At 42.7% G+C, this 21,015-nt stretch overlaps 1 protein-coding gene across 12 annotated transcripts; it reads left to right on the forward strand.

Moving 5' to 3' along the window:
- The first annotated feature begins 15,833 nt into the window (after positions 1–15,833).
- LOC133901303 (probable histone acetyltransferase HAC-like 1) lies at positions 15,834–19,821 on the forward strand. Of its 12 annotated transcripts, none has more exons than XM_062342673.1 (8): positions 15,834–16,490; positions 16,811–16,916; positions 17,047–17,278; positions 17,357–17,398; positions 17,801–18,212; positions 18,600–18,708; positions 18,805–19,546; positions 19,592–19,821. In XM_062342673.1, the coding sequence occupies exons 1-7, from the start codon at positions 16,333–16,335 to the stop codon at positions 18,946–18,948; spliced, it is 1,203 nt and encodes a 400-aa protein (XP_062198657.1). In that variant the 5' UTR covers positions 15,834–16,332; the 3' UTR covers positions 18,949–19,546; positions 19,592–19,821. The 12 variants fall into 12 exon arrangements, with proteins under 12 accessions (XP_062198657.1, XP_062198664.1, XP_062198670.1 ...); XM_062342680.1 differs by having other exon boundaries at positions 17,807–18,212; XM_062342686.1 differs by having other exon boundaries at positions 17,047–17,236; positions 17,354–17,398.
- Positions 19,822–21,015: the final 1,194 nt, after the last annotated feature.

The raw sequence follows: 21,015 nt of genomic DNA on the forward strand, positions 1-21,015 counted from the left end.
TTAAGATATACTGTAATAATATTATAAAGGATAAATTTTTAAAATATCTATTAGAGATGACTTACGTCTCGCCAGCGAGCCGCTAGCTCGCATGCAACTATAAGTCCTATTGCAGTGTAGCGTAGGTTGAAAGCCTGCCAAGTTTAGGAGGATCGCGCGCTGATATATCATTGTTCAGTTGGGAGTACAAACAGTGGTTTGTTTGTTATCTAGCTGTACAACAAGGATGCATATCTCCACATGTAGTAGGAGGAGGCCGTGCAAGCACGTATACATGTATGCACATAAATATTCCGGTAAGGACTACTCGTACTACTATAAAATCTATTTTCTGAGATATCTAGGATTAATTTCTACAGACGATTCGTAGGAAGAACCGTTTGAGTAAGTGGCTGCGGCCCCGTACGACCGAGGATCGCTTGTGAAAAGTAATTTTCACAGGCGGTCCACGTAAGGAACCGCATGTGGAAATGAAGCATTTCCACAGACGGTTCCTTACGTGGACCGCCTGTAGAAATGGATCTCGTTTGCACTTGCGGTCCACTTAAAGAACCGTCTGTGAAAATTAGTTTTCACAGGCGGTTTCTTAAGTCGACCGCCTGTGCAAATACTCCATAAATATTGCTTCTTCTCGGCCAGCTCCATTCAGACAGACTTACTGTTTGAAACAGTAAGTATTTACTGTGGCGGTCGATTTGGAAAATAGGGGGGAATGTTTTGTTTTTGATTTCCTTGGTGGAGCCAAATAAGGTATGTATATCTCATCCCTAGCTTGCACTTTTTTGAAGTTTAGATTTAGATTTAAGGCTAAATTAGAGTTTCAATGTGATCTAGAGATGCTCATGGTTCTTGCCATTTTGATCATCAAATTAGCTCAAATTTGTTACAATATTGATTTAATTGTGTAGATTCACATGATTCTAGTATTATATTTTAAAAATGTAGGTAGAATGTGATGTTTAGCCTTAGGAGGTTTCATCATGAATGGGGATATTTTCTCTAGATCTAGATCTAGGGGAGAGGGAGAGGGAGAGGGAGAGAGAGAGTAATGAATTCACATTATTTTGAGTCATAAATTTACGTTAATGTTGATTCAATTGCGTAGACATATTATAATCATAATTAGCCCGTATTTTCCTTTTAAAAATAATCTTTTTAATTCTGATTTCAAATTAATTATTTAATTAATTAATGTATCTAATTTTGTGGTTGAAGTTAAAGATGGAAAGAGCATGGATGTATGATGCGTCATGACATGGAGAAATATACATCAAAGGACTCTCTGTTTTTATTGAAGCCGCAGAGAAGGACGCTTTAACTAAGAAGACAAAGGAAATATATTGTCCATGTTCTGACTGCAAGAACCAGAAATTGTGGGACAAATCAAGTATAATCAAATCGCACTTGATCTTGAGAGGTTTTGTTGAGGATTACAAATGTTGGTCCAATCACGACGAACAATATACAAGCAAACCAAACCAGAACATCGATGCTGATCAAGTAGATGGTGATGATGAGGGAGCAGTCGAAGGCGACACTGATGTTATGATGGATGATGAAGCCGATTTTGATCTGGATGATGATGCTGACTTTGATCTGGAGGAAATGTTGCACCACGCAGAACCGCATGTTCTAAGGGACACGAGAGGTTTAGATTTTGGAGCAACGTCGGGTCCACACATTTCGATAGCTAGAGATATCCTGTGGATGAAATCAAAGAGGCTACCCCTTGCATTCTTCATGTTCCGGTCGGCAAGGGAGACTTCACTGTCGAGGCTGCCACTGGCCAGGCCATTCCAGGCTGTGTGTTTCACAGTCAAGATATTCCGGTCAGTTACGCCAAGGTACAAGTGGACTCGGTGCAGTCGATTTTCAGGAAGTACAAGCTTGAAATCAGCGCACCTGAGGGTATTGAGATTCTCGATGAGGCTGTTGGAAACTTCATTTTGTGGCCCAGACGGGATATCATATTGAGCTGTCAGAAGTCACAATCGCCAGCGTCATGCCTGTCCCAGGGCCCAACATCTCTGCCTCAGGCACTGCTGCCCCAGAGCCAACCCACTCCGCCTCAGACACCTCAGCCCCAGAGCCAATCCACTCCGCCTCAGGCACCTCAGCCCCCGGGCCAACCCTCTCCGCCTCAGGCACCGTTGCCCCCGCGCCCGGTATCTCCGCCGCAGGCAACTTCGCATCGTGCTTCACCGTCTACAACTCAGACACCTCCGCCTCTGGCACATCCATCACCTGAGCATCGGAGAGTTCCTATAATGATTACCCCATATGAGAAGATTGATCTACCTGATCCGATGAAGAGGTGGCTTCTGTCCTTGTCAAAATCAAATGCATCATCCGCTCAGGAATCTCCAGCGAAGGGCAATCTGATGAGGACATCACTCTTTCGGATACACACACCGAGTATTCCTCCAACAATAGGTCCATTGACACGAGCTCGTGCATGTCAACTACATCATGAGGTGAGCTCGTTCCTTAGTGTTCCTTTATATTTTCATGAGGATGGGATGCTACTGAATAATTGTGATGTATTGTTACTTAGGAACACGGGAGAAGAACAGCAAGGGCGCCCAAGCCAAGGTGGAGGTCCAATCAAGTTCGAGTCCGTTTCGGAGTCCAGGACCAGCCTGCACTAAAATCGTCACCCAGGACACATACGGATTCCGTTTTCGACGTTCTACACATGGTTGGAAAGCTAAGGAGATAAGCTTTCCAACGGGACTGGTCCCATGTCCAAATTCTTTGTGAGTCAACAGGAATCATCAAAAAAATTAGACGTCCAGAATCTGTCAGGGTGCTGCGCCACCATCTTTTGGGCCGTTGGGCCGTGTAACGTGTTGGAGTCCATTAGAGACACGTCCAGGGGTCCTTGGCCGACCCTAGTCTTTTATATATAGTAGACGCCACCCTAATTAAGGTTGGGTTTTGCTTAGATATTGATCTACACACAGTTGTGAGATTTTTGCTCTTGTTCCGAACCGACTAGGCCGCCGCAAGTGTTTGTGGAACCCCGACTTCGAGTGCTTGAATTCAATTCGCAATATTTCAGATTGCATCTTCTACATTCTTGCTTGTGTTCTCGGTACGCCTGCAGGGATTGAGCTTTCTTGGCGAGGTCAACCGTGCTACACGGTTGATAACCATCGGAGCTGTGGTGTAGTGATTGCAAGAGAGACGATCTGTTCGGGTCGAAGCCTTTGGATCATCAACATCGAGTTCTCCACCCACCGACTTATCGCTACCTATCGGAAGATTAGGCCAACATTGTTCATCAACTGGTATCAGATTTTCAGGTTGCCCGTTAGGTAATTTCGTTTTCCCCTTTAGATTAGTCTGTTTTTCATTACCTAGAGTCCAGAAAAAGTCAAAAAAAATTCCGTCAATTTCCGCTGCCCTAGAACCCTTTGTGCCTTTGCAATTTTTGTTTTCAGTTGCGCGTTGTTGAGTTTGTGTCCGTGGTCGAGTCTTGTTGCTGGTTTTAGAGTCGTGTTCTTGGTTTTTAGTTAACGCTCCGTGCTGTTTTGATCACGCCGTTATCCCATCGCCACCATCCCCACCAACATGTCGAGCCACCACATTACTCGATTTGCCACCGCAAGCCGCCTTGTGTTACTTTCCGCCACGCCAACCCTAGATAGGTCGCAAGCCGCCTTGTATCAATTGCCCTGCCACCGCTGCCATCCTTGTTCATCTCGCGATCCTATTGCTTGTAATACCTTAAAGAGGTCAATTTATGCAAGAGTTGTTTGAAAAAAAAACCCTAACTCGACAGGGGTTTAGTAAAACAGCCATAACTTTCTCATACGGACTCGGAATCAGGCAAAAAAAAATTTCACGGACATCTACAGAAAAAGTTACATCCGGGTTTCGCCGAATTTTTTTTCCCAAATTTGGCTCGGAAGATTGAGTATTCGAGCCGCGAAGTTTCCGCACGCTTTTCAGAGAACGTGCTTGATTTTCTGTAGGCCACATCTTGCATCCGTTTGAGCTGAAAATTTCTGTGGTTGTTGCTTGTGTGCTCCTAGTTCAGAAAAAATATCAGAAAAATACGAAAAAAATTTCGTGATTCCTACTAGTGCTAAAATACAAAAAAGAGGAGCACATAGAGAACACCCAGATAATTGTGTTGTTTGCTGTGTCTTTCTCTGATCATCCTTTTTAGCTTTGTTTCAGCTGTTGTGCTAGGACTAGGGACATGTGATAGACCAGCAACTGTGATTCATACTTTGGACACTTATTTAGCTTTGCTCTTCTGATTACAGTTATTGCTAATCCTTGCTACCATATTGTGCCTTCCAAGCTCCACCTCCTTTGATCCGAACTGGTTCACTCTTGCAATCATCCCACGCTTCCAGACTCATCACCGGTTGTTCCTCCTTGCTGCGTTGGTAAGAACATTTGTAAGAGCGTGGTAAGACGCTTGAGTGTGTGTGATTCCACCTTCCACAACCTAGTAGTTGATAGGGATAATATTGTGTTGTCCTTTGTTTTCTACTAACCATGTCAGGTGATGGCTCTCCGTCGGATTTTAAGGATTGTGTGTCCAAGGAAGAACTCAACAAAGCCTTGCAGGATCATACTAGGCTATTGACAGATATTAGAACAAGCATTGCTAACCTCGTCACGCGAGTCAACGACCTTGAGTTGCGACAGCCACCACAGGATGATGACCATTCACATGATGATGATGATGATGATACTAATAATGGTGACCAAGAAGATGGTGAGGTTTTTGTTGGGCAAGATGTGCGTGCTAAGCAACGTCCTCATGCTGAACAATTACATCGTGGCCAACAACAACGTCGTCAAGGTAATGGAGGTAATAATGTTAATCGCAACGGTTGCGATGATCCTTATTCTAAGATTAAGTTTTCAATGCCTCCTTTTGATGGTGCATATGATGCTGATGCTTATTTGAATTGGGAAATGACGATTGATCAAAAGTATAGTTCTCATATGGTTCCTGAAATGCATAGAGTTAGACTAGCCACTTGTGAGTTCACGAATTATGCTATTATTTGGTGGAATGGTCTAATTTCTAGTGGCTTAGAACCTGAATCATGGCCTAGACTAAAGCGTGCCATGCGCAATAGATTTATTCCTCCTGATTATACACGTGAATTGAAAAAGAAATTGCAGCGCTTAAATCAAGGTTCTAAATCTGTGCATGATTACTATCAAGAGCTTCAAATTACTATGCTTCGTTGTAGTATACAAGAGGATGATGAGGATACCATGATTCGTTTTTACTCCGGGTTGAGACGTGAAATTCAGGACCTTGTTGATTATAAAGATTACAATACTACCAATAGGTTGTTCCATTTTGCTATCTTGGTAGAAAAAGAACTGCAGGGTCGACAACAGGTACAGAAATTGCGGAACAATTTTGGGAGTACATCTACTTCACGAGTACCACCGAGACAAGCAACAACATTCCCTTCTACATCTACACGATCTGCTGCCCCCTCCTCCAACACTCGGGCGCGTTCAGCAGGAGCACCACAACCATCACGTGAGGTGAGTAAATCTACTGTTTTGCAGGATCCAATGCCACGCTCTTTTTCAGGTGCAGCTACCACGGGTCGTACAACGGGCATTGTGTGCCGTCGCTGCCAAGGTATTGGCCACGTCATGAAGGATTGCCTAAGCTAGCGAGCATACTCCACAACAGCAGATGGTGGATATGTTAGTCATAGTGATGTCGAGGAAGAATATGCATTTGAAGCTAATCTTGCAGCCGATCATGACATGGATAGTGAGGGGGCGGAGATTAGTGGTACCGCTGCCACGGAGAGTTATGCAGCACGCACCTTCATTGTGAAGCGAGTTTTGAGTTCTCAAATGGGGCAAGCGGAGCAGCTACAACGCCATAATCTATTCCAGACATTCCTCATTGTCAAAGATGCACGTGTTCGTACCATAATTGATGGCGGGAGTTGCAACAACCTCTTGAGCTCCGATCTTGTGAAGAATCTTTCCTTGCCAACACGTGCACATCCTCATCCATACTACATTCAGTGGTTCAATAACAGCGGTAAAGTTAAGGTAACACAATCTGCGAGAGTATATTTTTCTATTGGTTCCTACCATGATTATGCTGATTTTGATGTAGTGCCTATGCAAGCATGTTCACTTTTGTTAGGCCATCCTTGGGAATTTGATACCGATGCTACACACCATGGTAGAAGTAATAAATACTCTCTCATGCACAAGGGAAAGAAAATCTCTTTGCTTCCTTTGACACCTGCTGAAATTGTGCAATGTGATAAGGCTTTAGCTGAAAAAGAAAAGAAAGAACGTGTTTTGGAATCTAAAAATCAGCAAGTAGCTCAATCTGTTTTTCCACCTAAGAAAGAGAAAACACACCTAGGTCCGAAGGCATTAAGTTAAAGGGTGGTGTTATGCTTACTACTAAATCTGACCTTGCTGAAATTCAAGATAATGATACTTTGTGCTATGCTTTCGTATGCAAAGATGTTTTATTTTCAATTGATGATATACCTAGCTCTTTACCTGCTGCTATCACTAACCTTTTGCAGGAGTATAAGGATGTTTTTCCAGCTGAGATACCCCCGGGGCTACCACCATTGAGAGGGATAGAGCACCAAATAGATTTGATCCCGGGAGCGACTTTGCCAAACCGCGTTGCATATAGGACCAATCCGGAGGAGACTAAGGAAATTCAGCGACAAGTCCAAGACCTTTTGGACCGTGGGTACGTACGAGAGAGCCTTAGTCCTTATGCTGTTCCTGTTCTTTTGGTCCTAAGAAAGATGGTACATGGCGCATGTGTGTTGATTGTAGAGCCATTAATAATATCACAATAAGGTATCGTCACCCTATTCCTAGGCTAGATGACATGCTTGATGAGTTGAGTGGTTCTATTATTTTCACGAAGATTGACTTGCGTAGTGGTTACCACCAAATAAGAATGAAATTGGGAGATGAATGGAAAACTGCTTTCAAAACTAAGTTCGGTCTATATGAGTGGTTAGTGATGCCTTTTGATTTAACTAATGCACCTAGCACTTTCATGAGATTGATGAATGAGGTTTTACGTGCTTTCATAGGAAGATTTGTTGTGGTGTACTTTGATGATATTTTGATCTATAGCAAGTCACATGAAGAACACATTGATCATCTACGTGCTATTTTTACTGCTTTGAGAGAGGCACGTTTGTTTGATAACCTTGACAAGTGCACCTTTTGCACGAATAGAGTTGCTTTTCTTGGCTATGTTGTTACTCCACAGGGAATTGAAGTGGATGAAGCTAAAATTGAAGCCATCAAGAGCTGGCCGACCCCTGGGACTATCACACAGGTGAGAAGCTTTCATGGCCTTGCAGGGTTCTATCGGCATTTTGTGAGAGATTTCAGCACCATCGCTGCCCCACTCAATGAGTTGACAAAGAAGGGCGTTCTGTTCCAATGGGGGCCAGCACAAGAACAAGCTTTTAATACGCTGAAAGATAAGCTTACGCATGCACCTCTACTCCAACTTCTGGACTTTGGTAAGACTTTTGAGTTAGAATATGATGCTAGCGGCATTGGAATTGGAGGAGTGCTACTACAAGGAGGTAAACCCGTTGCTTATTTTAGTGAGAAATTGAATGGACCATCTCTTAATTATTCGACTTATGATAAGGAGTTGTATGCTTTAGTGCGTGTCTTAGAAACATGGCAACATTATCTTTGGCCTAAGGAGTTTATTATTCATTCTGATCATGAAGCTTTGAAACATATTAGAAGCCAAGCCAAACTGAACAAACGTCATGCTAAATGGGTTGAATTTATAGAGTCTTTTCCTTATATCATTAAACACAAGAAAGATAAAGACAATGTCATTGCAGATGCATTATCTAGACGTTATACCATGTTGTCCCAACTCGATCATAAGATTTTTGGTTTAGAAACAATTAAAGGATTATATACTACTGATTTGGACTTTAAAGATGCTTTCGAACATTGTAAAGAAGGAAGAATTTGGAATAAATATGTGATGAATGATGGATTACTATATCGTGCTAACAGGCTATGCATCCCAGCTAGCTCTATTCGCATATTGTTCTTGCAGGAAGCGCATGGAGGTGGTTTGATGGGACATTTTGGAGTGAAGAAGACCGAGGATGTACTGGCTACTCACTTCTTTTGGCCTAAGATGAGGCGCGACGTTGAGCGTTACGTGGCACGCTGCACTACTTGCAATAAAGCTAAGTCTCGCTTGAACCCACATGGACTTTATATGCCTCTTCCTGTTCCTAGTGTGCCTTGGGAGGATATTTCTATGGATTTTGTTTTAAGATTGCCTAGGACCAAGAGGGGGAGGGATAGTATATTTGTCGTTGTGGATCGTTTTTTAAAAATGGCACATTTTATATCTTGTCACAAGAGCGATGATGCTACAAATATAGCTGATTTGTTTTTCAGGGAAATCATTTGCTTGCATGGAGTGCCTAACACCATTGTTTCGGATCGTGATGCAAAATTTTTGAGCCACTTTTGGAGGACACTTTGGAATAAACTTGGGACAAAGCTGCTGTTTTCGACGACATGTCACCCTCAAACCGACGGACAAACGGAGGTTGTGAACTGCACATTATCCACCATGTTGCGGGCTGTTTTGAAGAAAAATTTGAGAATGTGGGAAGAGTGTCTACCCCATATTGAGTTCGCTTACAACAGATCAGTTCACTCCACCACCACCAAGATAAGTCCGTTTCAGGTAGTGTATGGTTTTAACCCCCGTGCCCCTATTGATTTACTTCCTTTACCAACATCCGAGAAATTGAATTTTGATGCTAAGACACGTGCTGATTTGATTCTGAAAATGCATGAGTTGACTAAGCAAAATATTGAAAAGATGAATGAGAAGTATAGAACTTATGGTAGCCGAGGTCGGAAACATATTACTTTTGAAATTGGTGATCTTGTGTGGTTACATTTGCGCAAAGATAGGTTTCCTGATTTGAGAAAGTCTAAATTGCTGCCTCGAGCTGATGGTCCTTTTACAATTCTGGAAAAGATCAATGATAATGCATATAAGCTTGAGTTGCCTGCAGATTATGGGGTTAGTCCCACATTTAACATTTCAGATTTAAAGCCTTACTTGGGAGAAGATGATGACATTTGCGTCGAGGATGACTCCAATTCAAGAGGGGGAGGATGATGAGGACATCACTCTTTCGGATACACACACCGAATATTCCTCCAACACTAGGTCCATTGACACGAGCTCGTGCACGTCAACTAAATCATGAGGTGAGCTCGTTCCTTAGTGTTCCTTTATATTTTGATGAGGATGGGATGCTACTGAATAATTGTGATGTATTGTTACTTAGGAACACGGGAGAAGAACAGCAAGGGCGCCCAAGCCAAGGTGGAGGTCCAATCAAGTTCGAGTCCGTTTCGGAGTCCAGGACCAGCCTGCACTAAAATCGTCACCCAAGACGCATACGGATTCCGTTTTCGACGTTCTACACATGGTTGGAAAGCTAAGGAGATAAGCTTTCCAACGGGACTGGTCCCATGTCCAAATTCTTTGTGAGTCAACAGGAATCGTTGAAACAAGTGGATATCCAGAATCTGTCAGGGTACTGCGCCACCATCTTTTGGGCCGTTGGGCCGTGTAACGTGTTGGAGTCCATTAGAGACACGTCCAGGGGTCCTTGGCCGACCCTAGTCTTTTATATACAGTAGCTGCCGCCCTAATTAGGGTTGGGTTTTGCTTAGATATTGATCTACACACAGTTGTAAGATTTTCGCTCTTGTTCCGGACCGACTAGGCCGCCGCAAGTGTTTGTGGAACCCCGACTTCGAGTGTTTGAATTCAATTCGCAATATTTCAGATTGCATCTTCTACGTTCTTACTTGTGTTCTCGGTACGCTTGCAGGGATTGAGCCTTCTTGGCGAGGTCAACCGCGCGACACGGTTGATAACCATCGGAGCTGTGGTGTAGTGATTGCAAGGGAGACGATCTGTTCGGGTCGAACCCTTTGGATCATCAACGTCGAGTTCTCCACCCACCAACTTATCGCTACCTATCGGAAGATCAAGCCAACATTGTTCATCACAATCTCACAAAAGAGATCGTCAAAGCATTAAGTACCTCACAGATATATTTCGTGCCTACACTGGATGTTCCCGAAAAATATGAGCATGGCAAGCCATTTCTGCCATCATTTCAACTCCAGGAAGGTCCGTGGGAGATGAGGAAATCCCACGAATGGTACATGAGGGCATGTCGCGTGGGCCTCTCCATAATCACTGCTTCTGTCCCTGCTATCGTTTATCTAAGCGGAGACAACTACCTCATGTTGGATTTTAAGGACATGAACGCTTTGTTCCTCCTCGACAAACTTGACGTCAATCTCATAAGCGTGTGGTGCCTGTAAGTGCCAACAATCTACCTCTACATTCATATATGTACCAATATATGTTATAGAAGCTAATGACTATTGATTTGTTCTGTAGGATGCAATTTAACGATGCGGATAAGTTAAAGAGGCCTATCGGATTCATTGATCCGCAACGAATTTTCCAGCCAAACATGATCATGAACATAAGGACTGATGACCCTAGGATTAAGGGGAAGAGTAAAAAGGATAAAGCACGGGTCATAAAAGAAGCAACCAAAACAAAAAGGCTCGAAATGTCAACCTACATAGGAAGGGCTATGCTAGAACTGTAGGACAAGGACTGCATCTTCGCTCCCTACAATTTTAAGTAAGCGTGATACATTATGAATCTAACATAAGTGTTCAATTTAGTTGATTGATCAAGAATCTAACAGAAGTATTCATGTAGCGATCACTATATTTGTATAATGCTGATGCTGAAATCGAGCAGACTCGTGGTCCTTGACTCTGCCGATTTCCAATTAAAATTCTACCAAGATTTCATTGACGTTATACAGAGGTAAAGGAAATCCCCCATACTTAAAATTCTTATACATTATTTATGAATTGATAATTACTTGTTGGTATTCGAATAGGGCCTACAAGTGATACGTAACGAAAGGTGAGATACACGATACGGACAAGCCGGATGCGATGACGGTCCGTACACATTTTCCGGTACTAACACAACTTCTAATTCTTGTATCCCACTATTAATGACGAAGAGTTTTATTGAACTAACGAATACGTTGCGTTTTTTTTAAGTGCCACAAGCAAGGTTTCAATACCGTTCTTTGTGGGTACTATGTTTATGAATTTCTTAGGATAAACGGGAGGTACACAACGAACCCTGAGGACGTAAGTCATCATTGCGCCTGCATATTCTTATTTGGTTATGTTTCCATTGTCAGTAGTGTTTTAACTCTTTTAGTGTGTTTTCAAACCAGGCAAGGATGATCCAATGTGCCAACCAAGCTCTCACCGATAAAGAAATCCAAAACGTCCAACGTGACATGTGCCAATTTATTATGCACGAAGTCATCCACAAGAACGGTAGATTCTTTTATTGCGGAGACGAATTAGCTAGTCATCTGAGACTTTGTGTGTGGGACAGCGACTCTTAGCTATATAGGCTTGTGATGTTGTAAATATTGTTTTGTAAATATTGCTGTACTTGTGTTAAATGTTGAAATATATGATGTTATTCATATTGTTATTGAAACTGTGTGAAATCTGGATGGAATAAAATATATTCTAATTATTATTTTTAAATAAATACATACCACAGGTGGTTCTCATACGAAACTGTCTGTGGAAATTTTTATATCACAGGCGGCAGCTAACGTGAACCGCCTGTGGAAATCAATTTTCACAGCACGATCACTTTTGCGCCGTTGATTTCCACAGGCCTTCTGTCGCAGGTGGGTACGCCAAACGCATGTGAAAAGACGTTTTCACCCGCCTGTACAGTATCGTTCTGTACTTAGTGTTGAAGGCGCAATTTTTTATAACAATATTATCGCTGCCAAGCGTTTTTTATAACAATATTATAATATCATGTAATAGTATTTCGTTCAAAAAATTGATGGCAATGATAATATGACTGATGCCAAAACACAACGATAAATCCACTAAAAAAAGTCTGCGAGAAAAAGAAAAGTCGGCCAGAAAAAGAAGAAGTCAGTGAGTTACATTACGTGTGGGACGGATATTTTTTTATGCCGAAGCACGCAGGAAGGAGTAGAGGCTTAGAGCTGCCAGCACGACTGGACCGTCGTACCTCTGCCAGGTTGTGTTATGCTTATCACCTACGATCGATTTATCATACCGTGTCATGCCGACATGAATTAATTTTAGAAAAACCTAAGCCACGGCTCTTAAGTACGTCGTGCCGTTATCGTATTGTACCGGTCCAGACACGATTTTACTTTATATTGCTTGATAATATTTATATATTTATCTCTTATCATCTCACACTTTATACTTGTTCATACATCTATCTTTAATACTACCAATTTATCTCTTAGCATCTCTCACTAAACAAACAAAATCTTAATATTTCACACTTTATAGTCAAACAAATTGTATCTATCCTTTTCATACCGTACCGACACTAGTATGACCTAAACCATCGTATCGTACTAATACGCCCACCGTACCAAAAATAGTCACAATACGACTCGCTATTCGTGTCGTACCAATCTAACTGAAAATATTTCATACTATAACGTACAGTCGTACCAAAAGTCATACTGTGGGCGGTCCAGAAATGGCACGACCGTGCATCCTCAACGCAAAGACATGATAATATTTATTCCTTATTTAAAAAAGGAAGGAGAGCCAATAGAAATGTACCATCTAGCAGGAACGGCCGCGGCTTCTCTGTCTCCTAACCCTGTGCCGATCGGTGTTCCTGCGCATGTGGAGGCAATCCTTTTGCCCCCCTCCAGGAGCTGGGCCCTCTAATTTTCCCGTCCACCGTCGAACGCCAGAACAGAACGGAGCCGTCAGCCTGTTAGCCTTCCGTTACTTTTCTCTTTTTTTCTCTCGTGTGTAGGGTGTCAACCACTCCAAGTTTTTCTTTCTTCTTGTTACGCGTGCAGACCACTCCGATCCCTGCTTCACTTCCTTGGCCTGGCCGCCTGGCTTGTGTCCAACTCCATCAGTTCAGCGTGAGGGGCTCACTCCGGCGGCGCCTCTGCAGGGATCTCGTTGAGCCACAAGAAGCTCAAGCTTGATGGCGCGAAGCTTGATTTGGGTTGTGGGAAGCTCTAGTTCGGCGGCGCGAAGCTAAATTTGGGCGGCGGGGAGCATGATTCCGGTGGCAAGGACCTCGATTTGGGTGACTAGGACCTCAATTCCTGTGGCAGGGAGTTTGATTTGTGCGGTGAGGAGTTCGATTTCGGCGTTTCCTCTTTGGCTTCGTCGAGTCCGAGGTCACCGTGGCGAGTCCTAGAGCTGGGAAGCGTCGATTTGGGCGTCAACCCAGAGGCATATTTGGCTCGCCGGCTTTGAGTTCATGGTGCTGTAGTTTGCCAGCGGCTGTTGCTGCTGTGAACATGAAGGCAAGGGTATGGCCGTGTGTGGCAGCAGGCACTTCCTCAGCAAATTTGGTCTGGTTAGTTGTCTTATGCTGTTCCCAGTTATTCTTGAAGAGGATGTGCTCTCCCCTTTGTTTGATGCTTTCAGACCAGTTGGATTACTCGTTTGTAGAATGTGTACGTAATTTGGACAAATTTTATACCACACAAAAAGTGCTATTTCGCACATCTTCGATTGAAGATTGGAAGTCTGGTTGAGAGGTACCTTACAGAATAATTAAAAAAACATTTAGAGATTTAGTTGGTAAAGTAAATAGTCGCATGCATATGATTCGGATCCCAGTGCACAAAATACATGCATTCTTCTAAATAGATGATAACTTCAATGAAAATGGTTGAACACATTGTAGGGATTTATATTGAATGACTGGGTGGCATTTCCTTGTTGCGTATCTTGGCCATGTTGAGGGACTCCAAGCCAAGAACCAAAGGATGGCAGTGAAGCATTCCCAACTGGATAGTAGCCTGGTGTATGCATGTGATTTTGAACTGTAGGAGTCCCTAAATGACCCTGTCCCAATTGAAAAATAATAATGACATCAGTAGTGAAAAATATGACTAGTCTTGATAATGTAAAGTATTGTTGGATTGCTATACCAATACGGTGTATTGTGGCTGTGAATGTGTTATAATCTCCGCTTCTATTGCAGAACCAGGTTCCTTGGGGTCCTTCTTCGTCTTTTTGCTCTCTCTTGTTGCCTTCTCAAAACCACCAATTGGCCTTGCAGACCCACGGACTGTCTTTTGCTTAACCTTGATGCCTCTTGGTTTTCCAGGCTTGTCATTTTGCTGTGTAGCTGTAAAAATTCGACATTTTTTAAAAGTCATAAAAGTTAGATTGTGTGGCATGTGAGATATTAACACAAGTATTGTTCATATCATAGTATAGTACAAACCTTGTGGACAAGATGAATTATCCAAATCCGGATCAGCCCTTATTTTCAGGCTCTTCTCCACATCTTTTGCTAATTTCTCTGCATTGTTCACAGCCATGAAGTATGTTTCTTCGGATTCTGCGGCTCGGGCAGCGAGTCGAACAAACATTCTGCATAACTCTTTTCTGCGTTTCGATAGCTTTGTTTTGGAATCTACATGTGTGTCACAATTGCTTCTTTTGCCATTAGATCAATAGTAGCTTTATTTGAAATGCCGACTGCTTTAGCATCTTCGGCACTTGCAATCTGTGCTTCGGTTATTTTCCTTTGAGATCTCAAATGGTGGGCTTGGCTACCAGTAGCCAGAATATGGTTATGATCGGGCACAAATTCATAGATATAGTAGAATCCATCTCTGAGACTTATCTTCATGCATGCTTGACACATACAACGTGTCTCTGGCCTGCTGAAGCACTGTCCGTTGGTGGATGGTTCTGCTCGTTTATCATGACCACGAGCACCTATTGATAAATAAATAAACTGATCAAAATTATGTTTCCCCAAACCATGACCATACCAATACAAATATAAATTGAATTCAGTACCTGCACGAGAACAACAAAATGTTCTATTCTTTATTGTGGAAGTATTTTTCACATTATGGGAACTGCTCCTTCGAATGCTGAAACCCTTATCTCGAGCATAGGCGTTGTAAAAGTCATACGCCTCTTGTTCAGTGTAGAATTTCATTCCAACCTTTGGAATCTTGCCTTCCAGACAATTTTTTACTTGAATAGATTCAATTTTGCCATAATCCTGAAAAATTGTAGTAAGTTTCATGTGGAATAAGTTAGCAATCAAACAAAATTCCAAAGGAAAGTAAAATTCATCTGTATAGATGTGTTTGAAATGATAAAGCATTTGCAATGATAATACAATAAGAAATCTTACAATTTCTAACTCTGTTGTTCCTGTGTAACCAGGAAGATTGTTGATCCCAGAGAAATTTGGTGAAGATGTGGCAGGAGCAGCAGGTGACATGATGATGCTTGGTACTTGTGGAAGTAATGGCGCTGTCACTTCTATGTTGTTGTCCTTGTTAGACTTGGAGAGAGTTGGCTGAGACGCCATGCTGTTGTGATGAATATGTTAATCTGAATTATCGTGCCGTCGCAAATTAGATGGAAGTTATCTATTGTGATTGGCGCCACATTAACTATTTGGCGCCTTTTTTCTCCATCAATATCTCCAGTTTGGCGGGGTTTTTTTTCCTCCATCAATACCTCCTAATTTCCGTAATTATGATAGTGTGTGACGGAACAAGCTGACGGCTCCGTTCTGTTCTGGCGTTCGACGGTGGACGGAGGAATTAGAGGGCCCAGCTCCTGGAGGGGGGCAAAAGGATTGCCTCCACATGTGCAGGAACACCGATCGGCACAGGGTTAGGAGACAGAGAAGCCGCGGCCAGCAGGAACAAGCACGGGACAAGGAAACCTACGGTGGTCGATGCCTTCTCATCTGTCACCTCCTTCCCCGCGTCTCTAGACAATTCCCCCAAATCGCCCGCGCCACCCCCGCCCTCCTCGCCGGCCGCCGATCGACACCCGTGCCCCCATCGTCTCCTCCGCCATCTGGGCCCACCGACCGCCCCCCACTAATCGCTGTGCTGCAAGGCCGTCGCTTGCTGCCCCCGCGCGGGAATAGGCGCTTGCTTACTGGCCTGATACACGCCACCGTTGTTACGGCGCCGTTCTTGCTTAATCGGGAAGCGTTTCAGGTTGGATTTGGAGTGGGGCAGCTCCTTTCCTGTTATTGCGGAGGAAAGTTTGCTCCTTTTTTAGTTTCTTCACGTGCGACGCCACGCGTGCTCATTAGGGGGGATTGCTGTGTTCAGCAGCCGCGCTGCCCGGGGTGACCGCGACTGCTTGAGGCTTGGCCTGTCCGGGCAGATGTCGAGGCAGGAAGCGCAGATGAATCCAGTTGGCAGCAGCGGTGTTGGTGTCGGTGTGGGCGGCACGTCGCAGCACCAGGCGATGCAGGATATGGCGGGCCTTGCGGGAATGGACCAGCAGTTTGTGATGCTGCGCACCAATATGCGCGAGAAGATGTAAGTGTTTATTACTTTTCACTTTCAGTCTTTCATTGAGTACACTAGTTTGTAGTGACGGTATTAACTGTACTGAGTAGCGAGGCACTGCTAGCATATCCAGAAACTAAAGTTATTTCCTTTTAATAATTACCAAGGCGACAATGGATGTAATATGTACATGATTGACTTCCCTTTAAAGTTTAAATGTATGAGGGATTGCACATAAATTTTGAAACTACTTGAATCCCCTTCCCAAACCCCAAATTTTGGGTCTGTTTTTTTAATCCAATAGAAGGTGTAGGACTTTTTTTTTTTACTTTTTATTCTCAAATCCACAGATACGAGTACATAGGAAGGAAGCAAATGACGGCTGAGTGGCAGCCGCGGTTGCCGGAACTGGCGAAGCGGCTTGAGGAGATCTTATTTAGCAAATTCTCAAACAAGGTATTAATATCTCTTTCCCTTTTGCTTTTGTAGCTCTAGTCTGCTAATGATCAAGTGCTTTTCTGGCGAGAAAAGGTAAATCTGACTATTTCATCATTTTGGTTGTTGGAACGTCGTATTGTTTGAGCAGAATGACTACTGTCATATGATGGAAGGACCAATTGAGCCACAATTGCAGTTTGCTATAAGGACCTCGAGCGCTCAGAACCAACAAAATCATCAAAACAAACAAATGTCAAGGCAGGTAGCATCTTCCTCTGGCACCATCACGATGATTCCGACACCTGGTATGACACTAGGCACCACCACGATGATTCCGACACCTGGTATGACACTAGGCACCACCACGATGATTCCGACAGGTATGACACTAGGCACCACTGGAAATACGAGGTTTCCTTATGTTACAGACAACAATGCTCTTTCATCATCTGGTGCAGGCATGGTTGCTCAGAATGCTGACATGGGTACCTCGATGCCAGGTGCATATAATTTTACTCGAAGTCCTTGGGCCTGCTTTCTGTTACCTGAAATTCTCCTCTAGCCATGATGTAGGGCCTATGTTTTTTAAGAAAAAACCAAAACATCTCTTTGAGAGTCTTGCTTATTTGCCTTCTACTAAAATATCTGTTTCTTATATCTGTAAATCAGGAGCGTTCCTTTTGACATCTGTGTTGTTTCGAAACGGATTAAATTCATTTTAGCAAGTAGCTGAAGCATATACCTAAATGTTTTTTGCTTGGGGAGGCGGTACAGCTTAATTCTGGCATGTTACTATTTCTCCTTGGCTAACATGTCATGTGTTTTTGTTTTATTGGATAGCAAAATTCATGTACACTGGTGGTGTTGTAATAAAAGCAAATCGTGTTACCTTCTTTGTGCAGAATCAGTTGATATGGCTGGTTTCGGCAGTTTTTATGCTACTGGTTCTTCTGCTTTAACCACACCAAACAGTCAGAGCATTAGTGCTGCAGATGTGCAGGCTAGATCAGGAATTAATCCAATGTTGTTTAGCAATCAGTTAAACATTCAGTCCATTCAACCACAGTCTCACATAAAAACTGAGGTTTTGGATCAACCAGAAAATGGGAATTTTCAGTCACCACAGTGGAATCATGAGCAACTATTCCGCCAGCAGCAACATCAGGAGCAGCATAATTCCCAGTCTGTTCAAAATCAGTATCATCTAAATCAACAGCAGCCAAATCCAGAGCATCAGCCAATTTACGATGTGGTGGGCCTTGCGGAGATCGACGCCGAGTTTGTGATGCTGCGCAACAATATGCGCGAGAAAATGTAAGTTTTTGTTACTGTTGGCTTTCACTGAGTAGACTGCTTTGCAGCGAGGGTATTAATTGTAGCGAGTTAGTGGCACACTGCTGACCGAATAGTAGCATATCCAGAAAGTAAGTGGAAAATCCAAATTGTCAAGATGCTCTGAACAATAAATAGTACCCATATCAACTTTTATACCTCTGAAGTTATTTCCTTTCCACAATTACGAAGGTGACAATGGATTTGCTACTTACATGATTGACTTTCTTTCAATTTATGAGGGATTGTGCATAAATTTTGAAACTAGTTGAGTCCCTTCCCAAATCCAAAAATTTAGGTCTATGGTTGATTTTTTTAATCCAATAGAAGGCATAGGACTGGGTTTTTGACTTGTTATTCTCAAATCAGCAGATTTCAGTATATAGGAAGGAAACAATCATCGGCAGAGTGGCAGCGGCTGTTGCCGGAACTGGTTAGGCGGCTCGAGGAGATCTTCTTTAGAAAATTCTCAAACAAGGTACTACTATATCTTTCCATTTTTCTTTTGCAGCTCTGATTTACCAGCTTTAGATCTTACCTTCTCATCATTTTGTTTGATCAATATTTTGAGCAGAACGACTACTACAATATGATGAAGGGACCAATTGAACCACAGTTGCAGTTTGCTATTAAGACCGTGAGTGCTCAGAACCAACGAAGTCAACAAAACCAACAAATGTCAAGGCAGATAGCATCTTCCTCCTGTCAAGAGACTTAACTATGGTGTGATTACCTTGCTACCCAGAACTTCTGAGGCAGAGAGGATTCAGCAATTTCAGCCTATTTGCTTGCAAAATTGTTCATACAGATTCATAACTAAAGTTCTGATTGAGATTGTAAAGTATATGGATAATCTGATTAGCACAATTCAGAATGCTTTCATTAAAGACAGAAATACTATGGATGGCACTATCTCTTCATGAGATTCTTCATGGAACAAAAAGGAAAAACAGATTGGAGTGATTCATAAATTGGACTTTGGAAAAGCATATAATAAAGTAAATTGGGACCTTTTGTTTCAGTGCTTGAATATTAGAGGGTTTAGTCCTGCTTGGATGAGTTGACTTCAACAAGTAATATGCAATGTTACTCTTTGTATGAAATTAAATGATATGGTGGGTTCTTCTTTCACAAGTCATAGAAGGGCCAGACAAGGCAATCCCTTGTTCCTTTTCCTCTCAACTTGGCAGTTGATTGCTTGTCCAAGATGATACAAGAGGGCACAAAATAATGATATGATTCAAGGACTCATACCTAATATTTTTGGAAGAAAAAGTCAATATGCAGATGATACAATGTTATGTATGCAGCATGATGTTGAAAAATATACTGATATGAAACTTCTTTTATACCCCTATGAGGTCATGTTTGGTTTGAACATAATTTTTCAGGAAAAGTGATGTTATTGTGAATTGGGGGGGGGGGGGGGGGGGAGTATGCTAAAAAAAATTATTATCAGATTAGCACCATTCCTATCAAGTATCTTCTCATCCCTGTTAGTGCCAGTAGACTGCATGTTGTTGATGGGATAGAGTGAATTAATTTGATGTATGGCAAGGAAGTTTGTTGGCAGGAAACTTCGATTGTTTCATATCTGACTATGTTTGATGTGTTACGTGTTCACCGAATATCTAACTATAGCGTATAAGCGTATAAGTACACTGTATATAGATAGGGTATATCATATATGCTTAATAACTTCGAATATTGCAGACCTGAATCTGCGGGATCTGATATACTCAGAGATTATGAAGACATATATTAGTCGGGTTAACCGATTTTACGACTAGTATCCATGTCGGATTTGGCTGTCTTATCTTGGTCGATACGAAGCAGGACTCCCTATTAATTATGGTCGGGATCCCTATATAAGGCGGGATCTCAGATCCTCGGAGGACAATTTCTGAACCACGAGACAATTTATACGTACGCAACTTGAGGCAAGCAACACCAAGACCTTACCAATTGAAGAAACTCGGTAGCTTCAACCCTAGATTAATTTAGATCCAATTCTCTCCATTGTAATAGGTCTAGTCACATTATTCATATTCAAGATAATCAATATATAGTAGCATCCATACAAGACGTAGGCTATTATTCCAACCGGAGGCTTAACCTATATACATTGTGTCTTGTTTCCTGCTCGATCCCTGACCTTAAAGGTACCCCTGTTTAATTATGGATATTTTTTCAGGAACTAATCTTCGATAGTGTTGACACTGCTATAGGCGGTGGCTATGTTCCTATTGTACCATAAAACAATTTCCACACCTCTTAGTTTAGGTGCCTGAATATGAGAAGATTCTCGGTCGATTTGCGTGAAAGGGTGTGAAACTGTGAACACACGCACAACGTTCTTCTCTGTGCAAGGGATCACCGTCGACCGCGGGCGGCAGAGGACAGTCGGATGGGAAAAGTTTGAGCGGGAGCCGGATTGGAAGAGTCCAAGCAGGGGCGATGCTAGCGCTAGGTTAGTGCGCGAGTGGCTGGCAACACGGACACTGTTGGAGAAAGGTGTAGGTAGACGGTGCAGGAGAGCAAGGTGAGGGAGCATTGCTGTTGGAGGAGAAATCATGACAGGAGGTTGAAGACGATCTCTGGGGTGTCCAATGCAGATCCTACAATGTGCTTCGTCGACTGAGAGAAGTTCAATTTCTAGGCATTTAAAATATAGCATCGCCCAAAATTTTCAGAGATACATGTCTCATTATCATTGGTTTCAGGTTGTGTTGCTGCTGTTGGAGTCCTCTACCTCTACATCTGGTTCTTATGAGTATAGAGTAAT

This window comes from Phragmites australis, chromosome 2, assembly GCF_958298935.1.
Source record: "Phragmites australis chromosome 2, lpPhrAust1.1, whole genome shotgun sequence".
Classification (NCBI taxonomy): Eukaryota; Viridiplantae; Streptophyta; class Magnoliopsida; order Poales; family Poaceae; genus Phragmites; species Phragmites australis.

What these genes read in the sequence shown, in the direction of transcription:
- LOC133901303 (XM_062342616.1), top strand. Translation starts at nt 16,333, where the DNA reads ATGTCGAGGCAGGAAGCGCAGATGAATCCAGTTGGCAGCAGCGGTGTT. An exon ending in TTAGCAAATTCTCAAACAAG is followed by an intron (nt 16,917 to 17,046) that starts GTATTAATATCT and finishes TTGTTTGAGCAG; the next exon opens with AATGACTACTGTCATATGAT. An exon ending in AACAATATGCGCGAGAAAAT is followed by an intron (nt 18,213 to 18,599) that starts GTAAGTTTTTGT and finishes TTCTCAAATCAG; the next exon opens with CAGATTTCAGTATATAGGAA.